Source organism: Gekko japonicus, unplaced genomic scaffold (assembly GCF_001447785.1).
Source record: "Gekko japonicus isolate JY-2015 unplaced genomic scaffold, Gekko_japonicus_V1.1 scaffold794, whole genome shotgun sequence".
In the NCBI taxonomy this organism is placed as follows: domain Eukaryota; kingdom Metazoa; phylum Chordata; class Lepidosauria; order Squamata; family Gekkonidae; genus Gekko; species Gekko japonicus.
The window spans coordinates 208,028-224,687 of NW_015164692.1; the positions used below are offsets into that span (position 1 = coordinate 208,028).

Consider the following 16,660-nt stretch of genomic DNA (forward strand, 5'->3'; position numbering starts at 1 on the left):
CCCATGCCCTTGGGTTCTGATATCAGAGAGTCAACATGGGATGTCTCCTTCAAGAGCCGATAAGTGGAAATGGATAAGAATTGTAATTGCTACACGCTCACATAAAGCCATCCTGTGAAACGGATTTTTTTTTACATGGCGCAAAATCCGTTGTGTGTGAGCGATATAAGAAGAGAGTTTTCTACAGAATTATTATAGTAAACAATTTTGCATATCATCTTCATTGAACATAAGAACATAAGAGACGGCAATGTTGGATCAGGCCAAAGGCCCATCCAGTCCAACACTCTGTGTCACACAGTGGCCAGAAATACCAGTGCCATCAGGAGGTCCAGCAGTGGGCCAGGACATTAGAAGCCCTCCCACTGTTGACCCCCCCAAGCACCAAGAAGACAGAGCATCACTTGCCCCAGAGCCCCAATCTATACCTTGTGGCTAATATCCACTGACGGACCTCTGTTCCATATGCTTATCTAATTCCCTTTTGAAGCCGTCCATTCTTGTAGCCGCCACCACTTCCTGTGGCAGTGAATTCCATGTGTTAATCACTCTTTGGGTGAAGAAGTACTTCCTTTTATCCGTTCTAACCTGACCGCTCTGCAGTTTCATGGAGTGCCCACGAGTTCTTGTATTGTGAGAAAGGGAGAAAAGTACCTCTTTCTCTACCTGCTCTTTCCCATGCATAATCTTATAAACCTCAATCATGTCACCCCTCAGTCGTCGTTTCTCCAAGCTAAAGAGCCCTAAGCGCTTTAACCTTTCCTCATAGGGAAAGTGTTCCAACCCTTTTATCATTCGAGTTGCCCTTTTCTGCACTTTTTCCAAAGCTATAATATCCTTTTTAAGGTGTGGTGACCAGAACTGCACACAGTATTCCAAATGAGGTCGCACCATTGATTTATATAGCGGCATTATGATATTGGCTGATCTGTTTACAATACCCTTCCTAATAATCCCCAGCATAGCATTGGCCTTCTTTATTGCAGTCACACACTGTCTCGACATTTTCAGTGATATTTTTGTCACAGATGTTTTGTTTAGATTTCCACCTCCTTCCGTGATCTCTCTCTTTTGGCTTCAACCTCTAGGTGGGGCCTGGAGACACACACACCCCAATTACAACTGATCTCCAGACAACAGAGATTAATTCCCCTGGAGGAACTAGCTGCTTTGGAGGATGGACTCCAGGACATAGTACCCAGCTGATATCCCTCCCCCAAACCATGCCCTCCCCAGGCCCCACCTCCAAATCTCCAGGTATTTCTCAAGACAGAGCTGGTAACCCTACTTCTTTGTACCAATGAGATTCTGTACAATGAACATCTATGGATCATAGGCTGTGATCTGTCACAATCCTGCTTCCACCTACTGAATGATGGGCAGGATTCTCTTTTCCATACTCAGTGGGAAACAATTTTTTTCTTTGTATTGTTACCTCATCAGAAAGTAAACCGGCTACAGATTTGCTCAACTCAAGATTCAGTAGGCGTATTAATCAGAATTTTATTGCTGCGCCACAAATCCGGAGTGCAAGGGGGGGAAATCCAGCCTGACTGGGCCCTACAGCTTTCAAGACTCGGACTGGCAATCTTATCATATAACTTTCCAAGACATTAGTCAATCTACAATGGTTATTTAATCAACGCATAAACCAATTTACACCCTGCTTTGGACTTATTGGTCATCCTCGGGGCCAACATATCTAAAAATACAACCCGATCTAACACTAAAACCATAAAACCATCAAGTTAAGCAACTTAAAAGCAGAATGCACTGGCTTGTATTATGGCAACATGATCTAATCAGGCCTTGGATATGTCAAACACAAACATCTCCAAGATCATCCTTCTTCAGCACTACCAAATATGGAATCCAGAAATGTTAGCAAGAACATGCCACAAATTATCATAATTTCATTATTGGTATGTGCTACACTTGCTGATGTTCCACCTGATTCAGCTGGTTATCCTTAACTTTCCTTTTTCGTGCTAGCATGAGTGCTCTAAGTTGGAAGGCCCCCTCAACAATAGGTGCCTGGCAGTACCACAACATTTTTGTTGTTGTTCAGTCGCACAGTCAAGTCCGACTCTTCACGACCCCATGGACCACATCATGCCAGGCCCTCCTGTCTTCCATCACACTCCAGAGTTTGCTTAATTTCATGTTCATTGCATCGATGCAACACAACAACATACCTGGGTAGATTATCATATAATTTTCCCTCTTCTTACACCCTGTCTGAATATCTCACACTTGACTTGTGCTGCACAAACACACCATCTCTCCACAGCAGAAACTCCTGGTTTATGATCGTAATACATTCCCTGAATATACCCACTGAACTCAAATGAAAGGACTACAGGCTGACAGTTTTTAAAAAGTTATAGTTTAAGATATAAGGAAACAGTGTAGAGTCCCGACTTAACATTACCCATGTAATTTTAACAGATACCAAAGCAATGAAAGGGAACAGCTAAACTTAATACAAGTATTTCATTTTTATTGCAAGAAGAAGTTACAAAATACCTAAAATTGCAGACACAAGCGCCCACCTGACTCTCTTAATGTTACTGCACACTGAAATAAACGCACCAAACCAATACAGCAAAATTTTTATATATAACAACTGTCATTGTGACTTCTCTTTTAGTCTACAGTATTTTGTAAGCTATTTTCCCAAGGAAATTATTGCAGTTGTCATCTTTAAAAGGCCACAGTTCTACTGACTTCACCGCTAATGGAGCACAAACAGAGGTAACGTATAATTTCAGAATTTTATTTCAAAAGGGTATGGGTAATAAAAAAAGAACACAGTTACAAAGAATATTGGTATTTTTAACACAGGGAGCGGATGGACCGTGGATGTTTTATATTATCCAGGAGTCTGTAATGATTCAGCTACATGAACCGTAAGGTACACCTGTTTGAACATGCCTGGAATTGAAGAGTATGGGGCTGATCTTCAGAGTTATACTTAAAAACTATGGGGGTCATTCACCTGATACTTAAAATTATCACTGGATGGGAAGAGAAGTGGCTTCAGGAAGCTCACTTCAGCATGGTAGGGGAGTAATCTGTCATTTCAGAGGAGGGCAATAACAAGGCAGGATATACTCTTTACACAATGCACCCCTATTATGTCCAAGAGAACGCAAATTATGGCATTCAAATCAGAAGCAGCATGGAAACGAGCACACTATACAAATGGAGATGGGATCCAGCAACATGTGAAAGGCACTTTTAATTTTTTTTAAATTTTATTACAGTATATCAAGATACAATAAAAATATTGCTACTGTTGTCGGTCCATTCTCCACGGCTGCCCCCCCCCCAAGTGGACAATGAAAGTGGCCAAACCAGGCCACCCACCAGCCAGGATCTCTACATACCCCCAAGCATGCAGAATAATACAACTCTATTTACTTCTCAAAGTGGAAGGAGGGACCTGGGGAGGACTAAAATGCTCCAGAGAAAAATTGAGAGCAGTTGAATGTCAGTTTAAGGGAGGGGGTGGCAGTGGTGGAGGAGGAATTAACCTGTCATGCTTGTGAGAGCTTATCTGAACGCAGAGGGGAAAGGTTTTTTGAGTGGGGGTGTAATGATTCCTTGTTTTATATGTGTGTGTGTCTCTTTAAAAGTTTGGTTGCATGGCTGTGTGATGGACTAGAGTGCTTGAAGAGACAAGTGTGGTGTGATTGGTGATTGACAGAGAGGGGGAGGGGTTTTAGAAAGGGTTTCTGAGTGGATGAATGGGTATGTCCTTCAAGAGTGACAGTTAGAGGTTTGACAGTTGATAAAGACAGTTGATAAGTTAGTTCGTTCTGAGGTCTGAGGGAGAGAGACAGTCTTGTGTGTGATACAAGAGTTAAGTTCTGTGTATGAAGAAAAGTTGAATGTATAAGGAAACAAAAGTTAAATGAAAGTCTGAGTGACAGACTGGAGTGAAATAGGAAACGTATATGACCCTGAGTAATGAGTTACAAAGTTACTTGAAAAATCCCTGTCAAAAAGGGAGCAGATCTTGTGTGAGACACAACGAAATTGTTAAAATTATTCACATTACTGGCTACATTGTTCTACACTTTTATTTATGAACTGTTTCAATAAATCTTCTTTTATTTAAGTCTGCCAGCTCTGAAAGAAATAATTTCTCAGGAAACACATAGACCCTCATGAGACTTAAAACCCGACCTACCTATCTCCAGTGATAGCCAAAAGAAAGTATAAAGGTTTGGAAAGCCTAAAATTTCCTGGTGGCAGCCTAACCTACCCAGTTGAACAAAATAAAAAGAACACTTTAAAGTGAAACCAGGCCTCCCCAGATAAGGGGACGTCACAGGGGGGTTTAAAAATTTCCAAATCCCCCCCTTTGTGACTCCTGACAAGCCTCAACTTGTTGACTCCAAATGGATCCAACACACATCTCCCCACCCCACCCGACCTCAAAGTATGTTAAAAATATTATGCTGTAGAAACTGTTTTGACCTTTTTAAAGAATTCATATACATAATCTTTCCTCCGAAAGGTGGGTAAAGAACCAAAAACATTCCCCCAAATTACCTTGAATGCAGTTCAGTGCTGCCGTTGTTATACTTGCTTCCTCTTTCCCACACACCAAAATCTGGGACCCGGTATGCTCTTTCAACACAAAATACGAGGTTTTGAATGAAGGATACCTAAAGAAGGTGGACAGAGATAATGGGGAATGTGGGTGGAGAAATACAGAAGGGTTGAAATGTACCGATATTTCATCCACATTAAATGCTCTCGTTATTTACTTCAACTTCGTATTCATGTGAGCACAGATCAAGACACATACGACCAAGCATTAAGATGACATGCTTTAATCCTTTATACCAGGGTTGCAAAAAAGCATTCAGGTGGTGTTTGCCCACAGCCGACTCCACTCGCTATTCTGGATGGCCCTCTCTTCTCCAAACCAGCCCATGCTTCATCTTCTCAGTCTACTATCCTTCAGTGCTGCTCTGATTGGTAACTGTCATTAGGGATTCCTATGCCAGTCTCCCCTCTCCACAACTCTCTTGGTGGGGTTAAGAACATAAGAGAGGCCAATGCTGGATCAGGCCAATGGCCCATCTAGTCCAACACTCTGTCACACAGTGGCCAAAAATACCAGGTGCCATCAGGAGGTCCAGCAGTGGGGCCAGGGCACTAGAACCTCTCCCACTGTTGCCCCCCCAAGCACCAAGATGACAGAGCATCACTTGCCCCAGAGTCCCTATCTATACCTTGTGGCTAATAGCCACTGATGGACCTCTGCTCCATTTATTTATCTAATTCCCTCTTGAAGCCGTCCATGCTTGTAGCCACCTCCACCTCCTGTGGCAGGGAATTCCATGTGTTAATCACTCTTTGGGTGAAGAAGGACTTCCGTTTATCTGTTCTAACCTAACTGCTCAGCAATTTCATCGAGTGCCCACAAGTTCTTGTACTGTGAGAAAGGGAGAAAAGTACTTCTCTCTCTACCTGCTCTGATGTCAAGAGAAAGACAGGGAAGCCCAAAACTGCTACAGCAATGGTATATTTCCCAGTCCAGACTGGCTTCCTGCCCTGTTTCATGTTTTTTTTCCTCCTCTAATATTAGCCAGCCAGCCACCCACCCAGTCACAGCTGCCATTGTAATCCTGCCTAGCTTTTGCTTGGTTATAACAACAGTTTCATGTCTGAAAAGTGTCGCTGGCTATTTCCAGAGCCTACAGGCAATTATGTTTTGCGAATGATTTTATTCCTAGCCAAGGGAGCCAGCCTACGGCAGAAATTTCCTAGCTGCCAGCCATGACTGCCATCTGTGCATCTGTAACCACAGGTTTAACAGCATTCTTCATAAACCGAAATGAAGAAAATCTGGCACTGCGGTGGGAGGTGGGACGCATGCAGCAGAGGAACGTGGAAACTTGGCTGCTTACATGGAAACCATGAGAAGTGGTATAAACATAGTTTTTTTTAAAGGGAATTCCAAAGTCACCTTGGCTTTGCGGCTGCCACGTTGATTTTTCAAGTGGACCTAGCCATTCGCTGCCTTTCGTCTTGCAATGTGGACGAATTTTTGTTAACATTCCAGATCAGCCGCTGCAATTCTTGCCCTGGGCCGATATTTTAATATTTTTAAGATGGGGCATATTTCCATCAGCAGGGCCCCGGGGGATCAGACCACTGGTCCATCTAGTCCAGCAACCTGTTTCACACAGCAGCCAACCAGCTGCCTCGGAGTACCAATGAATGGGGCACAGAAGCGAAGGCCATCCCCTGATGTTTATGATCAGACTGAACTGATTATTTTTTTTAATTTACAGGGCTTTTACTCCACAGACCATCTGAGGCATAGGCTTGAATCCATCACATGGAACAATATTCACAGGTAGCCTTCCACTCATGAAAGGAGTCTTTCCTTTCACGGAAAGAAATCTTTGGAGCCAACACCCAAGCTTTCGAATCGATCCACTGTCAATCAATATCTCGCCTCCGGATTTTGTTTTCTTAAAAAATAAATTACATAAATTGCCATTTTACATGTGGAGCTTTGAAATGACATTCACATATGGAACACTGTGAGCACCTTACAAGTACAGGGTGTTGTACAGATTTGTTACCTGAATAGGAAACTGGAAATAAGGGGAGGCGGGGAGGGGGTTGCTGTTTGTAAGGATGTAACTAATATTGCTGTTCTGCATAGGAGGACAAACCCCATTAAATTTACCCAACCATTTACAACTTGCTCAGCGTTTTCTTCGACTACCAGAGGCCAGTCATTTACCGCCAAGGGGAAAAAAAGGCTAAATAGCAAATTGCTTTGCTTTATTCAATAGGCATAACATCCTCCGCAAATGAATTGTCAAAATGTGAAATGAAAGGATGATTTTAAAAAAGAAAGAAAAAGGTCCCCAAAAGTATCAGAGTATTGAAAGAGACTCATCTACCTATTCAAATAATGCCCAGATCAGTTCTTAGCGGCCATCTGAAAACCCATTACACTATCTGGGCTGTCTCTGCAAACTGGGGTAAGAATACCTACAGGGTTGTTGTAAATATTAACATATGGGAATGATTAAAGGTAGAATATATGTGAAGCACCCTGAACATCCACCATATGCTATTTAGTTGCTATAAATATTATCATCTGATAATGACCATGGACCCAACAAGCATTATTATTAACAAACGGGCATGAGAGGTCCCCCCAATTTAGACTGGGGCTGGGGCACAGGAAGATAACTCTATCCCTCCTTCTTCCAGTTTTCTCAACCTCAAACAGTCCTCTGAAGCCACCTGGGGGGGGGGATACATGTTCGAGCTAAACAGCAGCTCTGGGGAGATGTCTGAGGTTAGAAAAATGACCCCAGGGATAAGAACATAAGAAGTGGCCAGAAATACCAGTGCCATCAGGAGGTCCACCAGTGGGGCCAGGACATTAGAAGCCCTCCCACTGTTGACCCCCCCCCCTCAAGCACCAAGAAGACAGAGCATCACTTGCCCCAGAGTCCCTATCTATACCTTGTGGCTAATAGCCACTGATGGACCTCTGCTCCATAGGCTTATCTAATTCTGAATGGGAATGAATTAGCATCCTCCATAACTGCTATTTACTAAGAAAAAATGCTTGTGAAGGAACAGTGCAATCCAATGCAGTGCAATCCATTGATTCGAGAAAGATTAAAATTGGGGTGACACTGCCATTGACGGATCGCTTAGGGACCCATAGAGCTCAGCCCACTGAAAATATGCAATTCTTGACATATGCTAAACACTGGCTTCACTTGTAGGATGGAAATGTCAGATCACAGCTTTGTCAACATGGGGGACTGTTGCCTATCTGGAATGACCAGCGCACAGGCTCAGTTTGGGGTGGTGCAAACCAGCCCACAGCTGGATTCCCTGTACGTATGAATGCTGGCCAGCAAACAGGCAGCTAGCTAATGATCAGGCCGCACTCTAGCCATGTCGGATCCATTCTGTAGCATGAGCAGAAGTAGTATCCAGCTTGTACCAGAGCTGGGAGAAACACACGTCATCTCCCTTGACCAAGAACTTGAAACCACCCAGGATCTGACCCAACAAGGCCACCGCTTCCCTGGGTAGCTCAAGCCCCCAACTTGCAATGGCATGACTGATTACGGACGAGAGCCAAGATGTATCAGGTGTGCATATGAGCTTTGCGTACATAAGTGTACAAAGTGCAGCATCTTACAGGACTTGCAGGATTTATTTTTTTTTAATATCTCAAGGCCGGAGGAGCAGCTGCAGGCTGCGCCAAGCTCCGTCTGCACCTGAGATCATTAGCTGCTTGGATTAGAAGTGACGACCGTTCCACAGTTCTCGTAATCATACGGAATACCCAGCTGGCCTGTACTGCAGTAAGAAAATTGATCGATGCGCTTCGGCACGAGGGTGTTTAGTTATTTTGTGCGAGGGAAGCATTAACACCTGACAGCTTTGAACTAAACTTTATACTGACATGCACTGCCTCAGCCACAGTTCTGGACGGAAATAGTACGTAAGGGAGTAGGTATCTGCAGCCTTTCTTGGCAATAGATTTTGCCTCTTTCTGTGCAACACGGTAGCCGAGAGGACCACAGCTTTACATCTGAGCACGATTTATAGTTGCACAAGAGGCATTTTATAAATAAATTGTATAAATTCTTCTTGCCTTAAAACTAAAAGATGACTGTATGAAGGGCGGACATTTCTAAGCCTGCCGTCCGAGGTGTGTTTTTGGAGAAGTAAATTCTCCAGAGCTCGGTGGGCCCAGTGTTTTGAATTGCAGCCTTCAACTATGCAGACACATGAATTGCAGCACAGATAGTAAGCCATGAAAAGGATCTCGCGTATTTTATGTGCGGCTTAAATCTGTACCACACTTAATGCAATATTAAGTGTATTATCACATGTCTGTTTACCTGAAAGGAAGACTGGGGTCATCTTAAATTTGCGTACAAGTTAAAGGTCTGTACAATAATAATTTTCTTTTTAAAAACCCTACGTGTAAAGTCATTGGAGGGGGTCATTCAGGACAGTCTTCCTTTTGGGTAAATATGGTAATAATGATAACAACAAAAACAAAATACAACAAGGCAGTTTTCTATAGGTAAAGGTTTCCCTTGTGCGAAAGCCAGTCATATCCGACTCCCACTGTTGACCCCCCCCCCAAGCACCAAGAAGACAGAGCATCACTTGCCCCAGAGCCCCTAGCTATACCTTGTGGCTAATAGCCACTGATGGACCTCTGCTCCATATGCTTATCTAATTCCCTTTTGAAGCCGTCCATGCTTGTAGCACCCACCACTTCCTGTGGCAGTGAATTCCATGTGTTAATCACTCTTTGGGTGAAGAAGTACTTCCTTTTATCCGTTCTAACCCGACCGCTCAGCAATTTCATGGAGTGCCCACGGGTTCTTGTATTGTGAGAAAGGGAGAAAAGTACCTCTTTCTTTACCTGCTCTTTCCCATGCATAATCTTATAAACCTCGATCATGTCACCCCTCAGTCGTCTTTTCTCCAAGCTAAAGAGCCCTAAGCGCTTTAACCTTTCCTCATAGGGAAAGTGTTCCAACCCTTTTATCATTCGAGTTGCCCTTTTCTGCACTTTTTCCAAAGCTATAATATCCTTTTTAAGGTGTGGTGACCAGAACTGCACACAGTATTCCAAATGAGGTCGCACCATTGATTTATATAGGGGCATTATGATATTGGCTGATCTGTTTTCAATACCCTTCCTAATAATCCCCAGCCTAGCATTGGCCTTTTTTATTGCAGTCACACACTGTCTCGACATTTTCAGTGAGTTAACGTGGGAGCTCACTCCGTCACGGGGCGCTCGGGTCTCGAACTGCCGAACTACGGACCTTCCAGTCTGCAGCTCAGCATCTTAACCTCCGAGCCACCGCGGTCCTCAATTTTCTATAAGAGAGCAGAAATCAAACTCATAACTTCGTTCTACTGAAGACAAATTATATTCCCGATTGTGGCTTTTATGTTCTTTTAAAAGGAGTCCTGTAGTGTTATGATTCGCCATCCGGGTTCAGTCTGTGTGGGATTAGTGGGCAAATGGAAGGTTACGAATGAAAACGGGATGAAAGCAAAAAAAATAAGAATCATATTTTAAAGACAGCTTGGAGGTCATTGGATGAAAGCAAAAAAATAATCATATTTTAAAGACAGCTTGGAGGTCACCTACATAGCCTGTTTCCACAAAGTGCCCTGGGACTTGGGGAAAGGATCCATCCCTCCCTTCCTAGAGCTCAGGGCAGCTTCCCTGGATTATTTAATGTTGTCCTTTCACTAACCACAGGAGTAAATTTAACTTGAAAGATAATGACTTGCCTCAGGCCATTCATGGAGCTTCAAGGCTGAGCAGGGATTTCAATCAGGGTTTCTCCATTCAAACCCTGGCTGTCAAGAGACAGGCCAGTGAATCCAGCAGATAAGTTCATTCCCTGCTGCTAGAACATTTTGAAACTGCAACCAAGTATGTTGTTGGCCAAGAGAAAAAAAAAATTCCTGGTTCCCCACCTTATTTGCTTTAAAATATGACCCTGGGAAGTGAAAACCAATTTTAAAAATATCTCGCTACAATCCACAGACTGTCATGCAGACTGTCTATAAAGACAAATGCATTTGTTTACGTACGTGTTCAGAAAACTCGTTCAGAGAGTTGGCCCGTGGATGCAAATGAGAACTGGACCTCGACAAGCACAAGGCGATGTGCAGGACAGAATGCAGACAATTTAGGAAGAGTTTGATCACATATGTTGACTTCTGGGAAACGTACCCGACAGGATTGTGAGTGGGCGAATACGTTTTTCCTTCGGTTTTGAAGTCTGATTTATGAGGGGGTTTACTTTGCCAAGCACACTGCTGAGCAGCACAGCTGAATGTTTTTAAAAATGCACTCCAATACTGCAATCTATTCTTAATGCGAGGGATTCAGAGCATGTATGAAGCTCCCCACTCTCATTCACTTTAGTGCTCCACTGCAGACGTGCAGCTTCAAGAAAACCTTTTTAAGAATGAGGTGCCATGGAAGTCACGGTAAAGGACACTTACAATGCCATCCTAAGTAGGCCTACTCGGGCCTATTCAATGGGGCTTACTCCCAGGAAACTGCTTTTAGGATTGCGTTGTGAGTCAGCAAAGAAAGCCACTGAAGTAGAAGAGGAGATTGGATTTACAAACTGCCCTTCACTCGGAGTCTCAGAGCAGTTTACAAACTCCTTTCCCTTCCCCTCCCCACAACAGACACCCTGTGAGGTAGGTGGGGCTGAGAGAGCTCTTTCGAGAACTGCTCTTGAGAGAACAGCTCTGACAGAACTATGGCTTGCCCAAGGTCATCCAGCAGCTGCAACTGGAGGAGTGGGGAATCAAACCCGGTTCTTCTAGATTAGAGTCTGCGCCCTTAACCACTACACCAAACTGGCTCTGAAGGCAGAAGAGCTCCATGAATGCACCAGAGCATATACAAGGACTGGGGCAAGAATGTTTTTAAAAAAACTCAAATGTTACCCACTGGATTATATTACTTTTTGCTACTGATTAAGGCAAAGAAAAGACCAAATCAGATGGATTGCAATCGTCGGAAATTTATGGATGTTTATATGAGACCCCGATAAATATGCTGTTTGGAAGCTATAATGTTTTATGACCCAGCTTTGCTTTACATGAGTTACGTCTGCGGAAAAGAAAGAAAATAGTTTCCTGCCATACCTCACGCCGTAAGAAGAAAATTGTTTGCTCCGGTTTCATTAAAATTTGCATCCTGGAAGGATTCTTCAGCATGAGGAAACAGTCTGCCATTGTTTGGTTTAATTTATGTAGCCTGTTATGAACACTTCAGCATGTTTTACAAGGGAAGGGAACTGCTTTATTCATACCTCGTCTGTGTTGTAGATAATCTGCAGGCCAGATGATATCATTTCCACCAGGTAGAGGAGAAACAGCGACACAGCATTTATCTGAAGCCGGGAGGGGGGGGGGAAAGAGCACAAAATGGACTGTTGGTAAAACAAATATTCCCTGAGTCAAAATTGCCTCTTAGGTCTGCATGTCGTTTTTGCGTCTCCTCTTTAATGAGAAGCCCAATGGACTGCTTTGTCAAGGATGTAAGTGATTACAGAGAAATTGACACAGGGAGCAGGAACAATCACAGCAGATAAATAATTGATGTGTGCCCTTGTCTGCAGAGTCTATAAGCTTCCACCTGGCTAAAAGGCACTGGCTTGATTTTTTTTAATGAACTCTCTCCTCTTTGTGCAGTACCTGCGTCAGGGCCCGGCTGCTTTTTATAACCGAGGAGCCAAAAGTATGTCAGAATTCAGGGCAGGAGATCAGCCAAGAGCCAGTATGAAATGTCTCATCTGTGTAAGTGGATCTATATGATTTCACGTTATTGATAAGTGACCATCCATAACGTTTCAGCAGCTCGAACACTGGTGATTGTGAGTCCTTTAATTAGGAAGTGGCACGCACCGGGTCTTACAACAAGTACACACAGCAGCAGGAGGAGGAGGAGGAGGAGGAGGAGGAGGAGGACGAGGAGACTGAATTTATACCCCCTTCACTACCTGAAGGAGTCTCAGAGTGGCTTACAAACTCCTTTCCCTCCCCCTCCCCAGAACAGACACCCTGTGAGGTAGGTGGGGCTGAGAGAGCTCTCTTGAGAACTGCCCTTGAGAGAACAGCTCTGAAAGAACTTGTGACTGACCCAAGGTCATGCCAGCAGCTGCACGTGGAGGAGTAGGGACTCAAACCCGGTTCTCCCAGCTAAGAGTCCACGCTCCTAACCACTACACCAAGCCACTACACAAACCACTACGCCCTGCACAATGGTTTTAGTATACCAACATGAATCTGCACATGGGTCACACTTAGATTACTAGCAACCATTCACCTGTGTCAGTTTCTTTGCTATAAAGCATCGCTAAGCTCATAGAAACCTTTGTCTCCCATACCCTTCACATAGTGGTTTTTCAAGCATCCTACCTACTCCCCCAAGATACCTTAGCACTAAGATTTAATTTTCTTTTTAGAGAGCAATATCTGCATTCGTTCTGAGCCGCACTCGGGTCCGGAGCCACAGGCTGCTGACCCCCTGACCTGTACGATATTAGAAAGCACAGAAATCATGAGAATCCCTCCAAGGAGTGCGGCTTACAACAGCTCCCCGCAGCATCTACATTTTTAAAAAGATTTAATCGCAGTTGCAAACAATAATATTTATGTGGCCTAAATATTTTGTTTCCCCCTTTTTCCATATACTCCAAAAGCTGATCACAAGTGAAACGTCCAAAAAAAAAGAAAAAAGAAAAAAAAACCCACCAAGAACAGACCAGCACAAAGGCAAATATTCATATTAATCTACTCGTTTGCATTTGAATGTATATGATTTAAAGCAGATTTATGGAGGGAAAAGGGCATCCAAAACACCTTCAGATCAGATTCATACAGGTCCTTCCACTACCTTGCCCCAGCATCTTGAGCATGATGCCCAGAACACTTTATGGGGGAGGTACCCATTCTGGCATTTCTCAACTACTTCTGCCGCTGGATTATCATTCAGATCAGGGGTGTCAAACATGCGGCCCGGGGGCCAGATCAGGCCCCCGGAGGGCTTCTATCAGGCCCACAGTGGAACTGGCTGTCTTCTGCTTCTTCTTCCAGTTCTGCTGCTGCTGTGTCATTGTAGGTTTGCAGCTTACAGATACACACCTGAACAGCATACTCAGGATTGCAACAGCACAGACATTTTGATGCAATAATTCACAGCAAGAGGTGTCAGTTATCAGACACTGTTAAAGAAACAAAATATTGCAAGAGTGCTAATGTTTTAAGCATGTTTTATTTTAAGTAAAAAAAACACCTTTGTGTTTGTGTCCTTTATAAAGTTGTCTCTCCGCTACCTGGCATTACCTTTTATGACACACGTGGCCCGGCCCAACAGGATCTCATTTAAGTCAGATCTAGCCCTCATAACAAATGAGTTCGACACCCCTGATTTAGATCATTGGTACTCTCCCTGCAGGTTGGGGCGACCATATTTGAGGTTACCATCAACCAAAAGAACCACACTTCCTTCCTTCTCTAGGATGAGGCCTACATCTCAGGGAGCCTCACAGCTTTTCTGTTCCTCTGGCAGCAGCTGTTTCAAGATGGGAACCAACAGACAACCACAGTCCCCACTGGACAAGGGTCTTGCCAACTTTCTTGAAACACAGGGGAACACATTTGGGAGTGGTGCTCAGGAGAGCCATAGGTGGCGTGTCAAAGATCCTCATGTGGCTCTGGAGCCACTAGGTACCACTGGTGTGCTGCCTGAATGCTTGGACCCCTGCTGTGGGAACCGAATCTCTGCCCGAAACCTCCAAAAATAGGCAGCTGTATTCAGCTGCTTTACTCTCCTATTCTTGCACTTTTAATTATTTTAATGTTATTTATAGTCCACCTTTCTCGTTGGGATTCAAGGCAGATTACACCGAATAGGTGAAGACAACCGACCGGATGGGACATCCAATGGACGATGCAATTCGATTTGATTTGCACAAATGTGAAGCCAACCAGAGATCAGGAACATTGGGGAAGCAAAGCCTAACAATGGAAAAATTACATAGAAGGAACCTATTTGGAACAAGAGACAGTACTTTGCCCTCTTGCTTCCCCTTCTTGACTAGAACATATTTCATAACGTGTAAGTGTGAGCTTTTTTGGAATATCTGGCTCCTAACGTAGGCATAGCATATTATTATTGCCACATTATTGCTATACGCTCGATATGAATTTGAGTGCTCGAGTTTGCTAATTCTCCAGACCAGCTGCTTGTATTATCTCCCCTCGCTAAGATTTTGTTTCCAATTCCGCTGCGCCTGGCATTTCAGAATTCCTTCCAAGCTTGCAGGGGGAAGCTTCACCACTTTGTTAACGGAACCCTTTATAGCCACAAGTGGGGAGACTGGGGGCACTCCCTTAAAGGCAGAGTGGGAAACCGAAGACAGCAGTTCCTTTAGCACAGAAAGGAATGCTGGCGGAAAGCAGGTTTCTTTCCTATGCTCAGGCTATTTTGTTGTGGAGCTGGGTGAAGTGGAAAGTGGGTCACATTCACAATAACGCACATCCAGGGTGCACATCTCTCTGTTCACGGAGGGTTAGCAAAGTAACAGGGTTTTCCCCCCTTTGGGAAACCCTGCTTGGATTTATTAAGCTGTTCATTTCGTCAACATGAAAGTGTCTCGGCTGTACGCAAGTGACAGCTCCGGTGACAAAGCACAAAGGCAGATTGTGCAGGTTACGTAACTGGCAAAGTGTCCCTGTTTCGCACCTAATAAACAAAACATTCGTCCAAGCCCCTGCAGAGCAAAGTTTTCCTTTGAATCAACTCGTTGGCATTTGAACATATATGACCTAAATTAGCTTTATGGAGGGGGAAATGAGTTTTTTTCTTCTTCAGCTTGTATAGCAGGCAGCAGCACTAACTACTGTAGCATTTCCTTGCAAGGCACCGTACCGGGGGAGTACATAGCCAGACATCTATAAAGAAATACACAAACACCACACTGCGACTACTTTCCCAGCGTACCGCATTATATCATGGTCATTCATGCCCGTTCAGTAGGTCGGGGTTCCCCCCACTGGTGCCTCTGGGTACCGGGGCTCCCACCAGCACCCATCCTGGCACCTGCCAAATGCTTTTTAGGGTGGGGCTAGGTGGGGATTTTGCCCAGTCGGGGTTCTGATTGGCTGTGCAGATTAAAGGCATTTGTTAAACAGAGCTTTGGCCTGAAATGCTGAAGAGGTTCTATTAGAGTTAAAGGTAAAGGTAAAGGTTTCCCTTGCTCGAAAGCCAGTCGAATCCGACTCTAGGGTTGCGGTGCTCATCTCCGTTTCAAAGCCGAAGAGCCAGCGCTGTCCGAAGACGTTTCCGTGGTCATGTGGCCGGCATGACTAAACACCAAGGCGCACCGAACGCTGTTCCCTTCCCACCAAAGTGGTACCTATTTATCTACTTGCAATTTCTTGCTTTCGAACTGCTAGGTTGGCAGGAGCTGGAACTAGAGACGGGAGCTCACTCCGTCATATATATAAAAAATGTCACTCCCTGATGTTTTCTGGTTGGCTCTGCCTCCTGGGGCAGCCATCTTACGATTGCGTTCCACTCAAAGTTCCCTCTAAGCTGAGTTAGTGTGAGCTAGCTCGGTTTTTTGAGCCTCCAGCTCAAAGACTTTTGTCTTGGCTCAGGAAGGATGGCTCTAGAGCAAACTAATTTATGCAGCAGCCAAAATCGCTCGCTCACAACTTTAATGCCAGGAGCTCACAAAGTAGAATTTTTGCTCACAGGACTCCACAGCTCAGAGGGACCACTCCACTGCCCTGTGTCACCCTGTGTTCCACTGCCTGCAGGCTCAAAAAAGTTGGGGACCCTTGAATTAGGTGATATAAGTACATTTCCAATGACGATTTCTCCTCCCTGGAGAACTGCACAAGAGGCAATCCTATGCAGACTTATTCCAGTCTAAACCCATTGATTTCAAGAGCCTTAGATAGGAGGGACTCTACACAGGATCACACCATAAACCTCAGGAACTCTACACGGGATCACTCCATAAATCCACGCGCACGAGGAGACTTTGTAAATACTTGAGCGGCTGCCTCTTTTTCC

General features: G+C 44.3%; 1 protein-coding gene across 4 annotated transcripts in view; it reads right to left on the reverse strand.

The window, feature by feature from the left end:
• PHKB (phosphorylase kinase, beta) overlaps nucleotides 1-16,660 on the reverse strand; it is a 194,525-nt gene that overhangs the window by 123,007 nt on the left and 54,858 nt on the right. For all 4 annotated transcript variants that reach the window (XM_015409423.1, XM_015409421.1, XM_015409420.1 and 1 more), the window contains 2 exons: nucleotides 11,886-11,966; nucleotides 4,561-4,676 (listed from right to left, as the gene is read on the reverse strand). In XM_015409423.1, coding sequence (XP_015264909.1) covers nucleotides 4,561-4,676; nucleotides 11,886-11,966 — 197 coding nt within the window. The remainder of the gene's footprint in view (nucleotides 1-4,560; nucleotides 4,677-11,885; nucleotides 11,967-16,660) is intronic.